Source organism: Hirsutella rhossiliensis (assembly GCF_020360975.1).
Source record: "Hirsutella rhossiliensis strain HR02 chromosome Unknown scaffold00011, whole genome shotgun sequence".
Lineage (NCBI taxonomy): Eukaryota > Fungi > Ascomycota > Sordariomycetes > Hypocreales > Ophiocordycipitaceae > Hirsutella > Hirsutella rhossiliensis.
In genome coordinates, this window is record NW_025408677.1 from 1,915,095 (window position 1) to 1,931,773 (window position 16,679).

Sequence of the window (16,679 nt, forward strand, 5' to 3'; positions counted from 1 at the left end):
TGGGGTCTGAGGCGCTGCGTCGATTGGCGGGGAGGCAGCAAACGGGATCCAAAAGAGGGAGGAGGTGAATTCAACATGGTACGATGATGAAGGATGAGGCGGAGAAAAGGAAGCAGAAAAAGTAAAAGCAAGCAAGAGATATGTCTAGGTAAAACGTCTGTCTTTGTGCTGTATTTGTGGCAAGGCAGAGTCGCCGGCTGAAGCAAAGGTCAAACTCGGAGGCCAGGCCCTACTAAGGATACCCCCCAAGTAAGAAAGAGGCTAATTAAAGGACAGAGAGACGCTTCTCGAAGCCGAAAAAGGCGGTGGTGGAGGGCACTTCGAGCTACACCTCGAGCTACACCTCGAGCTACATGGCTGTCCAACGGCCAGCGCTGCGTCGACGGTGGGCCGCGGGCTCGGAGCAGGTAGCGCCATGTCCCCTGCCGAGGGGTCCTGACTGTAAGCATCGTCGCTGCAGGTTGGGAATCAGGCAGCAAAAAGGGCCCGAGGACGCATTGCCTCGGACGGGGGGGTCGGGAGGCATCTTGGGTAGATGCGCGTCTGTCAGGTCCTCCCCATTCGCGCCAGCGCATTTGGACAGGGAAGAGAAGAGATGAGTGCCCTGTGCTCATCACCTGTGCCATAGCGCCCAGTCAGTCAACTGGACTGGACATCTGTACTAGCGCTCTTGGCTCGCACGGTGGCACGCCGTTATCGACGGCCAAGGACACACGGCAGCAGGCGGCGCACATGGGACCGACTGCCTTATCTCTACCTAACAGACACACATCAAGGTAGGCAGCCGTCGCAGTCTGCAATCGAACTTTTTAAGCTTGTTGCTGGTTGGCCCACCGGTCGTCCGTCCGTCCGTCCGTCCGTCCGTCCTGCTGCACCTTATCTATCCCACTCACTGTAAGGCACCTCTACCTCTGTACGCCGCCGCGTGACACCTCGAAGAAAGCCTTTCCGGCCATCCGAGCCAACGAGAGAGTACTGTACAGTTAACAAGATGGATTCTAGAGTGTGGCCAAAGACGGCGCGGGTATAATTAAATGCATCTTGGCAAAGCGAATGCGGATGCAGCACCCCCGTCTCTCTGCGCAACCACGCGTCCTGGAGCGTCCTGGAGCGTCCTGGAGCGTTGCGTCCGGCTCGCCCTGGCCGAGATACAAACAACGCCTGTACAGTCTGCAGTATAAATAAATGTGCATATGCTTCAGCAAGAGCCATCATGCCCAAAGTCCACTACTTCATACAGTAAATTAATACCCTCGGCTCTCTGGACCCTTGCTCATCCACAAAACAACGGCTGATGCAACCGAGGTGTAAAGATGCGGGGACACGACAGACGGAGGGCAGCTAACAATCGACCTGCTACCCGGTAGAGTAGCGGTATTCCTCTCACTCGCCCTGTACCACTCCGGTACCCTCCCAGTACCTGACCCCATAGTGTCTCCAAACAGCCCGGCCCCCGCATCCTCCCACCCTTCTCTCCTCCGTTCGAGAAGGCCCTTTACCTGTTTCAACTCGTCATCTTCCACTTCCTTCACTGTACCGTTACTGTACTGCACGTGTATTCCTCCAGTACAGTACATGCCTCCTATTCAGCATGCCTGGTCCTCGACATCTTCATTCACCCCCATCATCTCGCCGCCCACCTTCCCCAAGCCAAGCCGACACAAGCCGTCCGTCCGTCCAGATACATGCTCGCCTGAGCCGCAACAATAAACTCGTGTGCATGGCCAGCCGGCCAGTCTGGATGAACAAAGAGAAACCTGAAGCGCCCCCGCAGCCCCCGACACGCTCATCGTGTCTGTCTCCGGAACAGGGCGCGCGCGCGCGTGTGTGTGTGGTGTGTGTGTGTGTGGCCAGATGACCAGCTCCGTGACCCCCCCCCTTGTTTCCATCCGAATCACTCTCTTCCTCTCAAGCTCTGCCGCTCTCCTCTGGCGATAGATTGGAAAATCCAAAGATCCAAACAAACGTCCCTGGTTTCTTGGCCGGGCTTGATGCCGTGCCTCGCCAAGCCCAGGCCATGTCACGCATGACTTCACCTCACAGCGACCATCCTTCGCATTCAGGGAAAAGGGGTGCTCCCCCGCTCGGACCCGGACCCTGCAGGGGGGGGATGACGACGAATGGAAGGGGTGGCCAAGACCGTCCCGCGCGCGGGCCCGTCAAGCAAGACGTCTGCCGGCTGGGCATTCACGCCGAGAGACGGAATAGAACCGTCGACGGTGCAATGCCGAGCCGGCAGACAGACCATGACCATCTTCAACGCACCTCCTCCCCCTCGCCCTCGCAACCCTTCATGAAAAAGGAACCACATCCCGCTCCACCTGTCCGTACTTGCAAGGGACGATAGTGTAGGCGTATCCTGTTTGTATTCACAGATGCGTCATCAAGGTCCAATATGTACAGCCCTCCATCAACCGCCCTCTGCCGCCACATCAGATAGACAAACGCACGCGCCGCCTCCACCATCTCCCATCTCTTCAACCTCAAAAACACGCGCCGTCCCATCCTGGATGCATGCTCCCCGCTTATCCGCAAACACCAAGCTTGCCCCCCCACCCCTATCTCTCTTCACTCCAAAAGGATTTATAAAAAAGGGGGCGTCAAAGTAAATCAGGCTGCCTCAGCGCCCGCTGCGGCTGCCGCTGTGTCCAGTCGTGCGTGTCACCGTCCCCCTCCTCCAAACAGTCCCCCCCCTCTCTTGCGCCCCCCTACCCGCTGCTCCCGCCGCCGCTGTGATCCTCGCGGTGACTCTTCCTATGCGTCAGCGCGCTGAGCTTGTCCCTCAATCCACCCCCCGTCGTCCTCCGCCGGTCTCCCGTCTCGAGATGGCCCGCGCTCGTCGACGGCCGACTGTCGGCCACGCCCACGTTCCTCAGCGCCCGCCGGTGCGATGGCCCCGGGCTGCTGCTCGACGACGGCCGTAGCAGGTCCAGCCCCAGTCCCTGGCTCTCCGCCCTCCCCTCCACCGGCGTGGGCGGCGTCATGGTCAGGTATGTCGGCACGTTGCCAACTAGGCCCCCGCCCCCGCCGCCCGTCCGCCGGGACCGCCCGCTCGCCACGCTGCTGCTGCGGCTCGACGATCGCGGCGCGGGGATGCTGCTGTGCGTGCTGCCGCGCGTCGACTGCGGCGGCGACCGCGAGTAGTCGACGGGCGACGTCCCGTACATGCTCGACGAGTCGTCGCTGTCGTTGACGCTGCCCGCGTAGTGCTGCGCCGCCGGCATGGCCGAGATGAGCACCGAGCTGCTCGCCAGCTCCCTCAGCTTGCTGCGCTGCTCCGCGTTGGGCCGGTGCTTGGAGATTTTGTTGCCGATTATCGCCCCCGTGTGCGAGATGAGCGCCTTGACCACGGCCTTCTTGAGCGCCAGCGCCAGGTCCAGGTTCGACCACGTCTTGTTCTGCCACTCCATCGTCGGCAGCCTAAAGACAAAGTCGTGCACGTCCTCAAAGTTGCGCTGGTCCTTGCCCTTGTAGCTGAGGCAGAGCACCACTGACGGCATGCGTATGTACGCAAACGTCATGTAGTTGCTCGCCCGCGTAATCATCTTGCTCAGGTCGTCCGACTGCTGTTGCTGCTTGTCGTCCGCCTGCCCCTTGCCGCGCAGCCCGAACCGCGTCCCCTTCTTGCCGTCCGGCTCGCGCCCGTCCCGCGACGAGAAGCCCGTCGACGTCCGCCCGATCGAGGTCCCGGGCCGCGGCGTTCCCGAGCCGCGAAGGGAGTCGTGCGACGATTTCTTGGACAGCATTGTCCGCCCCGTCCCTCCCGAGCGGAACAGACGGAACCCGTGGCCTTCGCCGCTGTTGACGCTGAGGGCCTTCTTCGGGCTGCGCTCCTGCACCGCGTTGGACGAAAGCGTCGGCCGCAGCCGCAGCTCCAGCGACCCCGCCCTCGTCGAGAACCCTGCCGGCTCCCGGTCGCCCGTTGACGGCGTGCCGAGCCGGCTGTTGGAGCTCGCCAGCGACTCGCTGTCCTCCTCCTCCAGCCCGACCATGTCCTGCTTGATCATGTACGGCGAGTGGTTCCTCGCCGTCGCCACCTTGTCCCCGTCCATACCGGGGAAGATGTAGTCGAAAAGCCGTTTGCCCGCCTCGCGCTCCAGCTGCACCTTGACGGGAAACAGGTTGACCTCGAACCGGTCCATGACGGGTATGCCCGCAATCGCCTCCAGCATGTGCCAGTAGACGCGGACCATGTCCCTGTCCTGCTGCGGCTGCCCGGCGGCCGGCGCAGACGACGCCCTTTCGTCTCCGTAGTAGGGCGCGATGATCTCCGGGTACGTCGCGTCCGGCAGCAAGTTGAGGCCCAGCACCTTGCCGACGCGAATCAGGTTCATGTGCGAGCCGTCCGAGTTGTCGGTGCGGTCGTACTCGACGTCCTTGAGCTGCAGCTCCACCAAGGGCTCGTTGGAGTCTTGGATCAGGTGCCACACGATCTCACGAGCTGAGATGCTCCACTTGAGCAACGCGTTGGTGTCGCTGTCAATGTCGTACTTGCGCTGGGACGTCGTGATGGCCTTCATCATGAAGAAGAGTTCGTCCTCGCACGCCGCGAGGTCGCGCTCCAGCGCTAGCCGGTCCTCCCACGCCCGCTTGTCGAGGTACTTCGAGTAGATTTGGAAGTGCTGCTTGATCTCCTCGAGCTGCTTGATGCGCTCCTGGAGCCGCTGCACCATCTGGGGCGCGCCGCTGAGGTCGCTAAAGTCGGACGCGAGGATTATCTTCTCCAGGCGCTCGCTGCGCGTCTTCTCCAGCGGCTCGCTGTACATTAGAAGGTCCAGCACGATGACGTACATTGCGTAGTACTGCGACGAGTTGCAGAGCGCGCGCGCCTGGGGAAACTCGACCCAGAGATTGTCGGCGCGGCTCTCGGTGCTCTCCGGCGACGTCAGGCTGGCCCCCTCGTCCGTGTTTACCTCGTCGTTGTACTTGAGACGCAGGTTGTTGTACTTGTCGTAGCGCAGCATGGCAGACGTCTTCTGCACGACGCGCTTGAAGCCAAAGGGGTCCGCCGTGAAGTTAAACATGACCTCCATCGGCACCCAGGGTGGCCACGACGAGCCCCGGGGCGTGCCGTATTTGCTGCCCGCGTACATGGACACCAGGTTGGTCAGGAACCACTTCTGGTGGGTGACGAAGAACTGCGTGCTGTCCATGTTGACGAGGAACCGGCGCTGTACCAGGCCGCTAACAGTGTCCGAGATCCGCTTCTTGTCCATGACCTCCAGCACCTTGAGCTCCATGCCCTTGGCCGTCACCAGCACCACGTGCTTCTTGTTCTTGTCGCTCTGCAGTTGGATCTGCGGCGCAATCAGCCGCACGTGGTAGCCGTGCTGAGGGCTAAACTCCTTGGAGATGCCACTCTCCAGGTCCTCGATCGAGGTGCACGTGCCGTCCGCGTTGGCCGCGAAGCTGGCGCCCGTTGTGCCTCGTCGCCTATCGCCCAGGATGTTCTTGATGCGGTCCTCGAGGTCGTGGATGCTGTCCCTCTCCGCGGTGCTCAGGCTAGGCGACGCCGTGCCCGCCACCGACGCTGCCCTGGCTGGTTTGCTCGACTTGGCCTTGTTCTGCTCCTCCACAATGTCCAGGATGAACTTGACTGCCGGCCGGGACAGGTAGTAGATGAAGCCCCGCCGCTGCCCGTTTTGGTGAATGTAGCGAAGCACAATGTTGCGCAGCAAGTTGTTCCACTTGAGCTGCATGTTGTGCACAACGAAGCGGTTCTTGAAGTCGCTCTCAAACTCGGCTGCCGAGGGTATGTCGAGCACGCCGTCGCTCTCGGCCGACATCGCCGACCCTCGCTTGCCGTCGCCGTTTGCAGGCGTCGGGGCGTTCATCTGCTCGAGCATGTTCTCCAGAGACGCTTTCTTTTCTTTCAACACACCAGTGTGCTTCCTCAGAGCTTCCAGGTCCGCCATGATCTCGGGATCCTGCGAATCCGTCTGCACTGCCTTCAACTCGGCCTCGCCCACGTTTCTCGAATGCGTCAGCATCTGCACCTCGAGCTGGTCGAGCCGCTCCTGGATCAGCTGGCCTTGGACGCGTTTGGGATCGTCATCGTGCGTCATGATGCAAAAGTGTGTCGGCTCGTTACCAAAGGGGCTCGTCCGCATGGGATCCCCGGCAATGGTGCCGCCAATGTCCGTCTGGCCAAAGTACGTCAGCCGAGGGGCAAAGGCCAGGGGCAGGATCTGGGTCTCCGGGTGAGGCTCCGTCGGGAGAATCCAGTCCAGCTCGACAAAGTCGTCCATGTCGATCCAGCTAAAGTCGTTGTCGGGAATGGTAAACTTTGACAGGTCAGGCTTCTCGTCCTGCTCGGTTATGAGCATCGTGGTGGACCCTTTTTTGATTGCTTCCGTCGTCGTGCCCTTGAGGCTAGCCGAGACGGCTCGGACGTCCGCGTTGACGAGGTCGAGCTGTGCGGCGTGGACCTTGATGCCGGATGTCCTGTTGGATGCATTCTTGCCCTTGCCGAGCGTGTTGAACTCCTCCCTTCGCTGGTGAAGATCGAGCATGAAGCTATCGAACCGGACCTTGAGACCAGTTGCCGACACGGCGTGCTCCGAGTAGTCCTCAGCGTCCTTGTGCTTGTAGATGTGGCTGAGGAAAAGGGGGGCCAGGAGTAGGCTGTACTTGACCGTCGCCATGTGCCGTCCAAACTTCCTGCTGTTCCTCTCGCGGCCGGGGAAGAGGGGACCCTGACGGATCGGCAGCGACATGGGATGGCTGAAGAGGCCCCACCACTCGAAAAAGTGCGTGAAGAACCGAGGCGTGAGATGCACCGAGTTGTAGCTCCTCGACGGCTCGGGGTTCTGTGCCATCCAGTCACGGTCCGCAGGCGCACGCACCGCGACGGACAAGTGGATGTGCCGGCTGCGGAAGCCCCGCAGGGCGTCGTAAGGCAGTCCGTCCTCCGACTTTGCGTACATGGGGTTCCGCAGGACAACCTCGTAGTGTGGCTTGAAGTCGAAGCTCCGCTTGCCGTCCTCGATGGCGCGTTCGAACATGATGCCCGTGATCCACTGAACCTTGCCCGAGAGCTTCATGACTACCTTTTTAAACATGGCGCCTGCCTTGACGCTGTCCTCCGTCAGCAGGCCCTCGTCGACCTCGCGTCGGCGCGCCGCTTCCCGGATCAGGTGGCTGTAGTCTGGTATGGCTAGGATATACTCGCCGCTGTCAATCGTCATGAAACGCTTCGCGTCGTCCTCGGTGTTGATGTTACACCTCACGTCACTGCGCCAGCACATCAGGAAGCCCGCTCCGTTGCCCGTCACCCGATACGGGTCGCGGGTGCCCTTGAGCGACAGGTGCATGTCGCCACCCCCCTTCCACGCCAAGTGGATGCGAGAATGGGTGTTGAGCCTCAGCTTGTCCCAGAAGCCTGCTCGCTCTGACGGGTCGACCTGCGGCTTCGTAAAGGACTCCACCACCATCATCATGTCCTGGACGGCGGGCTGGTAGCAAGGGCCCCACGTGATTCGGGTTGGCAGGGCCGTATTGATGTCCATGTACACGTCCGAAAACGACTTGATGGGCCCAATCGTGCGCCGGACCTCGATGGCGAAGCCCCCGTCATTGGGTGAGGCGGCGTCGGCGTTCCGTGGGGGAATCACGTTGACCCTCACCCGCCGAGTCGACTCGACACCTCGAAACTCCTCGCCCACGACAAAGTTGGCCTTGAGCAAGACGGACTGCACCCTGGACGACTGTCCCGTCTTCAAGGCTGGTATATGCAGGAACGGCAGCGGATAGTCGCGCAGGTTAAACCGAGCCTCGCTCATGCCGATGGAGACATGCATGGGAACTAGGAGGCTGTACTTTGTGTCCAGCGGCATCCCCTTGCCGACCTTGTGGATGAATGCTGGGAGGTCCTTCATGGCAAAAGTCGGCTTGTCAATGGTGAGGTGAAAGTCGAATATCATAGTGGACATGAGAGCAGGCCTCTGGGGCACCTCGAGGATGTTCTCGGTCACCTCGACGTCTTCGGGCGTCTGGCTGAGGCCCCAGAACATTCCACGCAACTCCCTCATGCTGGCTTGAGACGCCTTGTACGCACGGTCGATCCGCTTCTTCCACGACTGGGCGTCAAAAAGATCCAAGTGGGCGCGCGCCTCGTCTTCCGACACCTTTGCATGCCCGTGGATGCCAAGGCTCTCGCCGTCTGGGTCATATCGCGGCATGGTCCCTCGAGAAAGGCCGTGGACGTCTTGTTGGTAGCTGTCCAGGCTTCGACTTCTGAACCACGACGAGGATGACTGGTCTGGGCGGCCACGGGGCCGCGCCGATTTGGAGCGGACCTTGCTTCCCCGTCCCGCAGCCTCCTCGCGTACCTTCTTTGACTTGACCCGGAAAGCCTCTTGGCGGGCTAGCCTCTGCATCTGCTCCACGCGGCCGGTGCGATAGATGATGCCCAGTTTCCACTCAAACGCGCCGTCCTCTAGCTCCAAGAGAAGGGCTCGGGACCTAAAGGATATTTTGGGCACCTTCCTGGGACCCTGGGGCTTCTTTTCCAGTATGTACTCGTTGGTCCCCGTCTTGAAGCGATGATGAAGCTGCTGCACCGCCTTGATGACGTTAGTGATGTTGTCCGTGATTCGATTGACAATGACTTCGTGAGGAATTGCGACTCGGATAGCCTCGGTGGCAACGTCAATCATTTTCTCTTCGGCGTATCCCCCGAGAGCCAGCTTGTGTCTCGACTCGCGCCAATCAATGCGCCCGTTCTTGACGCTGACGATCCTCGCCCACACATTGCGCGTGCGCGGGGGCTCGACGTAGAGGCGGACGAGCTTGGCAGATAGGTAAGGAGTGGACCATCGATGGCGACCTGCTTCTAGGCCATAGACATGGAGCATCATCAACGGCTCGTGGGGCATTTCCGCCTTTACCTGGACCAAGGCGGCTTTGACGTCTACCGTGAAGAGTTCAGGATTGACCGTCGATGCACTGATCGTATCGGACACGCCTGGCGAGGCAGGAATTTGGTCTGGGCTCAGGTACGAGCTCTGCTGCCGAGGCCTTGGGGCGTCTCGGCCCGTCCTCAGGAAGGCCCTTCGCAAGGTCATGACGGCGACGCCCATTGCATAGTGTCGGTACAGGGAATATTGCATCATGACGGTCCGAACCGACGACTGCATGTGAAACACCGGGCCATGGCCGTCGCTCGATGCCGAGAAAACGAGTTCCAGGCGCGGGACACTGACAAACGGCTCGGCCTCGAGGCGGTCTGCGGCCTCGACGATTTGGGCCTCCATACCACGAGCGTGCAGGGCGAGCCGACGGCCATCGCCGGTGTTTTGCGGTTTCCTCCTGAATCTCGGGGACGTCGGAGTGGAGGCCAAGTCGGAGTCAGACTGGTTAATGGACCGACTGTGCGTCCGCCTCCTCGTCGGCTGCCGCTGCGGCCCTTCAAACTTGTGTGCTCGGTACTCGGCAGAGAAGGAGTCGAGGTGCAGAGAAACACCCCTCGTGTCGTCCGAGATGTCCTCGTCCACGCCGGCGACCTCGACGTTGAAATCTGCTGCCTCGAAGTGATAGCGGATGAGCCAGTCAGGCATGGAGCGGAGGAAGTTTTGGCGGTGGATCGTCTTGGAGGTGGCGCGCTTTTCAGGCTCGACGTCCGTCCGCAGCTGCCGGACAATCTGCCGCAGGCCATCCGATATTTCCTGCCTCACCATGCTGATGGAAAAGGACTGAATGTTGCCGGTGACATCGACGCAGACGTCGGGGTGGGCCCCCAGATGGACTCTGAGGTCCAGGGACTCGGTTGTGATGAGATTGAAGATTTCTCCGGAGCAGGTCTGGTAGTAGAGGCGATGAGACTGTAACCTCATTGCACCGTCGAGGAAGTAGTGCAGGTCCTCGACCGAGGAATGAGACGACTCCACGTCTAGTGACACGGATGATATCGACGAAATGATGAGGTCAAAATCGTCCGGATCTTGTGTGTCCTGCAAGGGCTTGAGTTTGATCCGAACCACGGGCTCATGCATGGAGAGCTTCATGTTGGCCTTAGGCAAGAGTCGTGAGATGAGGCTGTAATGCCTGTTGCGCCGCGCCTTGGGGGGTGCCGGTTCCGGCTGCATCAGGGCAATGAGAAGCGGTAGGTGGCGAGGATCGAGGTCAACCGATGGTGAGGTGACGACCGAGTTGGCAAACAGAATGTTTGCGTTCTTCTCATCAATGATGCCATCCTGCGCCAGCTGGACCGTCTTCGACGGCAACGTGGTGCGGACGGTTGTGGTGGCCATTGGGACGTAGACCAGCCTCTCCAGCTTGCCGTGCCCGTCGTCGATGCCAAGAGAGATGGACAGGGCGGCAGCCAGGGCCTCGTGGGCAGTGTCCTTTGACGAAAAGTACATGCGATGGGCCGGCGACTTGGAGTCGAGGCGGTGGAGGTCGAAGCCAACTTCCTTCATCGAGGCGTTGAGAAGGATGGGGCTCGAGGCGGGCTTGACCGAGGTGACATTCTTTGTGAGGCCGACAAAGCTGACGGCGAATTGAACCTCTTTGATGCCCCGCAAGATGGAGCTGAAGAATTGCTTCGAGTCGGAAACAGTCCTCATCAAGTCCGCGCTCTCGCTGCCAGGCTCGTCCGATTTCGGCACGGTTGGACTCATGGCAATGTCCAGGGGCTCGTCCGAAGGCGAGGTCGCAGGGGCTCCGCGGCACCGCTTGAATTTAGCCACACACAGCTGGATGTCGTCGTAGGGGATGTGGACTCTGCCCAGCTTTAGGGCGACGGTGGCTTCTCGCAGTCCGTCTTTGGATTCGTATAGAAAGCCGTGTATATTGAGCAGCGCGTGATCGAGTACCTCTAGCGACTCGTTGCCGTCGGCAGTGAACAAGAGGCTTCGCAACGTGACGATCCACTCGGCCTGGCGGTGGTCTTGTTTCTGCGATTGCGATTTCTGAAAGGAGAAGCGGGCACGGTCGACCATCTTGCGTCTAGTGTCGACGGCAATGGTGAAGCTGCCGACCTGGACGTGACCCACGTCCACAACGCTGATGGTTGAGTTTGTCGCAACCAAGTCGACCATGCGCAGCCATTTGATATTGCGATGCAGCCGCTGGACCCTCTGCTTTGACTTGACAATATGTTTCCAGATGGCGGTTCGAGACGCTGCCTGCGCATTCGGGTGTGCGGATCGCTTCTCATGCAGCGGTGCCGACTCGAAAGAAGACTCATCCTCGCAAGCTGCTTCGTTCCCGGCCTCTCTGTCCCCTGTCTGTTTTCGTCGCTGAATCTCTCGAACATCGATTGTCACGACGAGCTCACTCAGGACGAGGCTAATCCAAGTCGGCTGCGCAAACGTGGGGCGGTGGATGTTGAGCCCCAGGCCCCGGATTTCGACCGTGAAGCCGTCTCGGGGCGTGTATGCGAGGCGGCGTAGCGATAGGTATCCGATGCGCTGGATGGATACGCCGGTGATGATTCGAATCACGGCGAAGATGACAAAGGACGAAAGGTAGAGTAGCACGATGAGGCCCAGGAGAAAGGTCGGGTTGAGGAGCGCCATGATGGCCAGGACAGCGAGGGCCAGCGAGAGTTATGTCACTGTTCAGAGTAGGACGCATCAGCAAGAGCGCAGCTTGGAGCGACGTGGCGGAAGCATACATTGGGCTGTTGCCAGATGGACCATGACACAAATCGTTAGAGGTGGCTGCGAGTGACCTGCAACATGATTATGCCATCCAGGAGGATATATATGGTATTCGAACTCCAAGGTTCGTCTGATAGGGGAGGCGGTGGCAGACCCGCCCTCGACGGCCTCTTGAAGCGCGTACCGCTGGCACTTGAAAGGTCGAGTACGAAACAGAAAGCGGTTTTCGTGAGCGCTGAGCAACGCAGACCGTATGCGATTGAGGTATGGGAGAGCCAGGCCCGAAGTCCAGCGAGACGGCGCGCGGAGAGCAGCGGCGGCGTCGCAGGGAGCTAGCTTGTCTGTTCGTCGGAGCTTCAGGCCAAGCGTAACGGGCGCGGAGATGAGAGTCGCAAGGATCGGCCGAGTTCGAGGAAGCGATATAATTGGAGACACGGGGAATGGAGTTGGCGGCGGTGTCGAGAGGTGGTGGGCGGTGCTCGAGGTGAAGAGCAAGGCGGAGGAGGTTGCAGTTCCGAATATATGATGACGATGGTGTTGGAAAGGGAGTCGTGACTTATTGCTATCCCCAGGCACCTTGTCTCTGGTACCCGGAACCTATCGCAAAGCAAGCAGCCGAGCTCTTGGCGCCAAATTCGCCCCCACTACAGGTACTGCTACACGCTCAACAGGTCATCGCAGATGCGCTAATGGTGATGAAAAGAAAAAATGGACCTTGGAAATCATTTCATGTCTTGCGTGACGATCCGAATTGCAGGATGACATTTTCTACTCAACTACCAACCCGCCTCTCTAGGCACACGTCCAGAAAGCTCTCGAGCTCAGGCTCCTGCTCGGACAGCTCCGAAGCCCGAGGCGGCGACGGCGTCATAGAGCTGTGCAGTTTCGGGGACCCACTGGACCGTCCCGCGGCGCATCACGGCAGGAAAACCAACTGTACATGCATGGACAAGTCAATCACCCGCTTCCCACCATCTGCGGCCAGTGACTGCAATTCCAATCGAGCCTGGAGCCGTGCCATGTCTCCCCAGAAGGAGGCAGCTGCTCAGACTTGCCCTGAACCACCGGTACGGGAGTCTGACATTCAAAAGCACAGCAAGGCGGGGCAGGCTTGTCTATATCTCTCTCGGTCGAGTTGCTGGGTCCTGGGGTCGTCTACACTTTGCATCTTGCTTCTCACGCGCATGCGCCGTACTCACTGTAGACTACGTCACATCTACTCGCGGCGTCACTGTTAAGCTGCATTCCATACTACAGCGGCAACCTCTGACATGGCCGTACTTGTCCAAAGCCCATGAGGAACCGCAAGCGCTGGTCTGAGGTCAGAGCCTCGTACATTTTCTCGTCGAGACGTCCTGACGCCGCATCTCTGCTTTCTCGGCTACCGCAAGCTCTGCTATTCTCTCGTCGATGAGTGCAATGTCTGCCTCGACCCTCAAGAGCTTCTCATTCATCATGTCCATGTACTCGTCATCTGTGAGCTTCTTGAGAGGGATCCATCGAAGCCAGCCCTCTTTGTCGCCCGTGCCCTTGGGCTTGGAGCCAAAGTGATTGACAACGGACTGTCCGCCGGCACCGAGAACCCCCCAGAATATCATGGCTGGTAGGATTTTGGCAGGGCCACCTGAGGCTGTTTCAGCAACGGCAACGGCAACGGGAGGGGGAAGACCCTGGAAGCGTACGCATCAAGCCCGCGACTGCACCGGCCGCCGAGCCTGCCGTGGCGCTGACCGTGATTTTGTCGACGGGTCTCATCCCTTCCTCGCCTCCCCACGATCTAATCGCCACTGTCCTGGCGACTTGACGCGCGCTGTGAGCCGAGGTTCCATGTCCAACAGAGTTGCTGGGACAAAGACGTACACCAGTAACTGTATCCGAGAGTAAAGAATTGGGTACCCGAAGCAAATCCGCTCATGTAAGGGTTCGTGTCCCTGGCAACGGCTGCCCCGACTCCGGCCAGGACACCGGCCGTACCTGAGTAGGCGTCAGAAACTCGGCATAAGAGCTGGACAGCCACCGCGTACCGCACCCAGCGGCCACCTTGAAGGGAGGGACGAGGAGTTCCACGACCCCCTGGGGCAGCAGGCTTCGCCTCTGATGCTGTGGCGCCGAGGAAGCCGGCCGGGGCTCATCCTGGGATGGAGTCGTGCCCATCGAGATGGGATTTGGAGGAAGTCAGGGTCTGGCGTTAAAGATGCGGCAGACCATGAGGCCCCGATGAGAGCCGCGCCGAGTTCAGGAGGAATTGGTGACCACTCAAGGCGGCTTCTTTGTTGGAATGAGGGTGGATGATGATGAGTTTGATGCCTTTTCCGCCACAGTGAGTGTGTACCTGCCGGATGATGTCTGAGAGTTAGCGTGGCACCTGACTCTTGTCTAGAGGTAGCATTATCTGCGTGGTGTGTACCTAAGAGCTCGGTACAGGACAGATACCTCACTCAAGCAACCAAGGCAAGCCTCCGCCAGGGCTAGGTGGGGTTTCACGGCGCGGCTGCCCCTGTGCGGAGCGCCAAAAGGCCCATCCGCGGGCCGTTGATGCGCTGGAGCTCACTGTAGAAAGCAGTTGGAGGGCCCGGAGCTTGCACGAAGGAAAAGGCTATTCCACAACCGGACTAGCGGCTCCCACTCGCTGGCGGGTGAAAATTGGAGGGCAACCCTCGCCGTCCTGCCTCTTCACGACCTCTTTTTCCCCCAGGCCGAGCAAATTTCGTTTGACCTACCCACGTCACGGCACCGCCTTGACGCCAAAGACGTCACGCACCGACACCCGCGCGCTTCCGACCATTCAGTCGAGCCTCCCATCAGGATCCCTCCGACCTCCCTCTCGTCCCCGCTGCGAGAGAGCACCGGAGCTGTCGTGGAAGCCCCTCCTCTGTCAGCAGCAGCCCGCCCGCCTACGCGCCGCGGTCCTCGAATCCGTCGCGCGTAGCCGTCCTGCCTTTGCCCAACCGCAATCATGGGTACGCCCCCTGTCTCTCGATGGCCCCCGAGCAAGCCTTGCTGATGCCGTCTCAACAGCTCCCAAAAAGAAGGAACAACAGCAGAAAATGTCCCTCGGGGACTTTCTGACTGACTCAGGTCCGTCATCCCGCGCAAACCTCCCGCCGAATTGTTCACGGCACCGTCGTCACATGCCCTTGCCCCTTGCCGACGAGTTCCGTGCTTTCTGGGGCTCCCCCCGTCTCAATCCAGCGTCTGCTAACACGCTGCCAGGCTTCGGTGGAGGCTCTTGGGCCGACGAGGTTGAAGAGACCTATGGTGAGTGCCTTTTTACTGTCCTGTCTCTTACCACTGACGCTGACGCGATGATGTAGTTACCGGTACGTGCCACGTTGCCCTCGCCTGTCGTCCTCGGCCGACGTGCTGATCAGACTCTTCACCAGGCACCCAGCCGCTGCCGCCCAGCGATAGGCCTCGCCCCATGGGTGGCATGTCGTCCTGGCAGGACCGAGGTGAGTATCATGGGCGCTTGTCTTAGCCCTTTCCGGCTCCCCGCTGACCATGACCAGCATACGCTCCCCGCGATTTTGGCCCCCAGCCTATCCCCGACAAGCCACCTTACACTGCTCACCTTGGCAATCTCTCCTATGACGCCACGATGGAAACCGTGGAGGAATTTTTTGAGGGTTGCGATGTTGCCAGCGTCCGAATCATTGAGGACCGCGAGATGATGCGCCCCAAGGGCTTCGGCTATGTCGAGTTTGCTAACGTGGACGGACTTAAGAAGGCCCTCGACCTCGATGGGCAGTCTTTCCAGGGAAGAATGATCAAGATCAAGGTGGCCGATCCTCGTACGTGCTCACCTGCTCCCTCCACTGCTCCCTACGCTCTTCATCCCGCTGACTTATCTGTGCAGCCCGCGGAGGCGACGGGCGAATGGACTCTTCCCGCGACCTGACCGACTGGACCCGCAAGGGCCCGCTTCCCGACCTTCCTGGCCAGAGATCCAGCCGCCAGCCGTCTGATTTTGGTGACCGCCGCCCGCGTGAGCCCGCCGCGGAGCCTCGACCCCAGCGCGAGCTGACCTGGGAGCGCCGAGGACCCCTGTCTCCGCTGGCCCAGCAGGAGTTTGCACCCCGGCCTCGCGACGACAGCCGCCCCCGTCCTGCCCCGGAGGGGCTCGGCGAACGCAGCGAATCGTTCCGCGGCAATCGACCAGGGCCCCCCGCTTGGGGCGAGGGCCGGCAAGAGGGCTCTCGCCCACCCCGCCGAGATCAGCCCGAGCGCGTTGTCACTGCAGCCGAGAAGGACACGCAGTGGCGAGATCGGATGCGCCCCGATGCGCCAGTCAAGTCGTCGCCGCCATCCCGCGAGGGCAGCGAAGCCCCGTCATCCCCCTCTATGCCGTCGGCTGTTGCCGCCGTCGGCCCAGCCGTGCGCCCGCGCCTGAACCTGCAAAAGCGGACCGTGTCGGAGGTCACAGAGTCCGTGATCACTCCCACGGGCAGCGGCGACACCAAGGCGAGCCCGTTTGGCGCCGCCCGCCCCATCGACACGGCCACCAAGGAAAAGGAGATTGAGGAGAAGAGACAGCAGAGCGTCCGAGAGAAGCGCGAGGCTGAGGAGAAGGCCAAGGAAGAGCGACGCGTGGCCAAGCAGGCGGCGGCGGCCAAGGCCGAGGCCGACGCTCAGGAACAGAGTGCCAAGGAACTGGAAGAGAAGGCGGCGGCCGAGAAGGCTGCGGCCGAGGCCAAGGCGGACAGCGCGCAAGCAGAGAAGCAGAACGGAGAGTCGGCGGAGCAAAAGGTGCCGATCCGGAGCCAGGAGCCCCGCGAGCCCAAGGACCAAGTGGCAAACCCCAAGTCGAGAGCGGCCGAGGCCGGCAGCTGGAGGTCGGCGTCGACGGAGCAACGCGCGAGCCGCGGGGTGCCCAGCGGACCACGGGGCGGCCGGGGCGGCGGGGCCCCACGCGGCGCCCGTGTCGAGGGTCGTGGGGGCCGCACCAACGGCTCGCCGACGCAGCCGGCGGCTCCGGCGGGCGAGTCGCCGGTCGAGTCCCCGAACTCGCCAGACGAGGATGGCTGGACGACGGTGCCCAACAAAAAGGGCCGCCAAGGCCGCCCCGTGGCGTCGTGA

General features: G+C 60.9%; 3 protein-coding genes across 3 annotated transcripts; 1 reads left to right on the top strand and 2 right to left on the bottom strand.

The window, feature by feature from the left end:
• Window positions 1–2,708: 2,708 nt before the first annotated feature.
• Window positions 2,709–11,519, bottom strand: HRG_09003 (mitochondrial protein; the record flags this gene model as incomplete). Its single annotated transcript, XM_044867474.1, has 2 exons — window positions 2,709–5,120; window positions 5,178–11,519. 2 exons carry the CDS (start codon window positions 11,517–11,519, stop codon window positions 2,709–2,711), a joined length of 8,754 nt encoding a protein of 2,917 aa, XP_044717495.1.
• Window positions 11,520–12,925: 1,406 nt separating this feature from the next.
• Window positions 12,926–13,757, bottom strand: HRG_09004 (Beta-ketoacyl synthase; the record flags this gene model as incomplete). The annotated part of the gene is made up of 4 exons (XM_044867475.1): window positions 12,926–13,227; window positions 13,286–13,402; window positions 13,464–13,577; window positions 13,628–13,757. The coding sequence occupies 4 exons, from the start codon at window positions 13,755–13,757 to the stop codon at window positions 12,926–12,928; spliced, it is 663 nt and encodes a 220-aa protein (XP_044717496.1).
• An 802-nt stretch (window positions 13,758–14,559) lies between these two features.
• On the top strand, window positions 14,560–16,679 carry HRG_09005 (RNA recognition motif domain-containing protein; the record flags this gene model as incomplete). Its single annotated transcript, XM_044867476.1, has 9 exons — window positions 14,560–14,563; window positions 14,622–14,681; window positions 14,817–14,861; window positions 14,918–14,923; window positions 14,987–15,055; window positions 15,113–15,394; window positions 15,460–15,573; window positions 15,643–16,435; window positions 16,478–16,679. The coding sequence occupies 9 exons, from the start codon at window positions 14,560–14,562 to the stop codon at window positions 16,677–16,679; spliced, it is 1,575 nt and encodes a 524-aa protein (XP_044717497.1).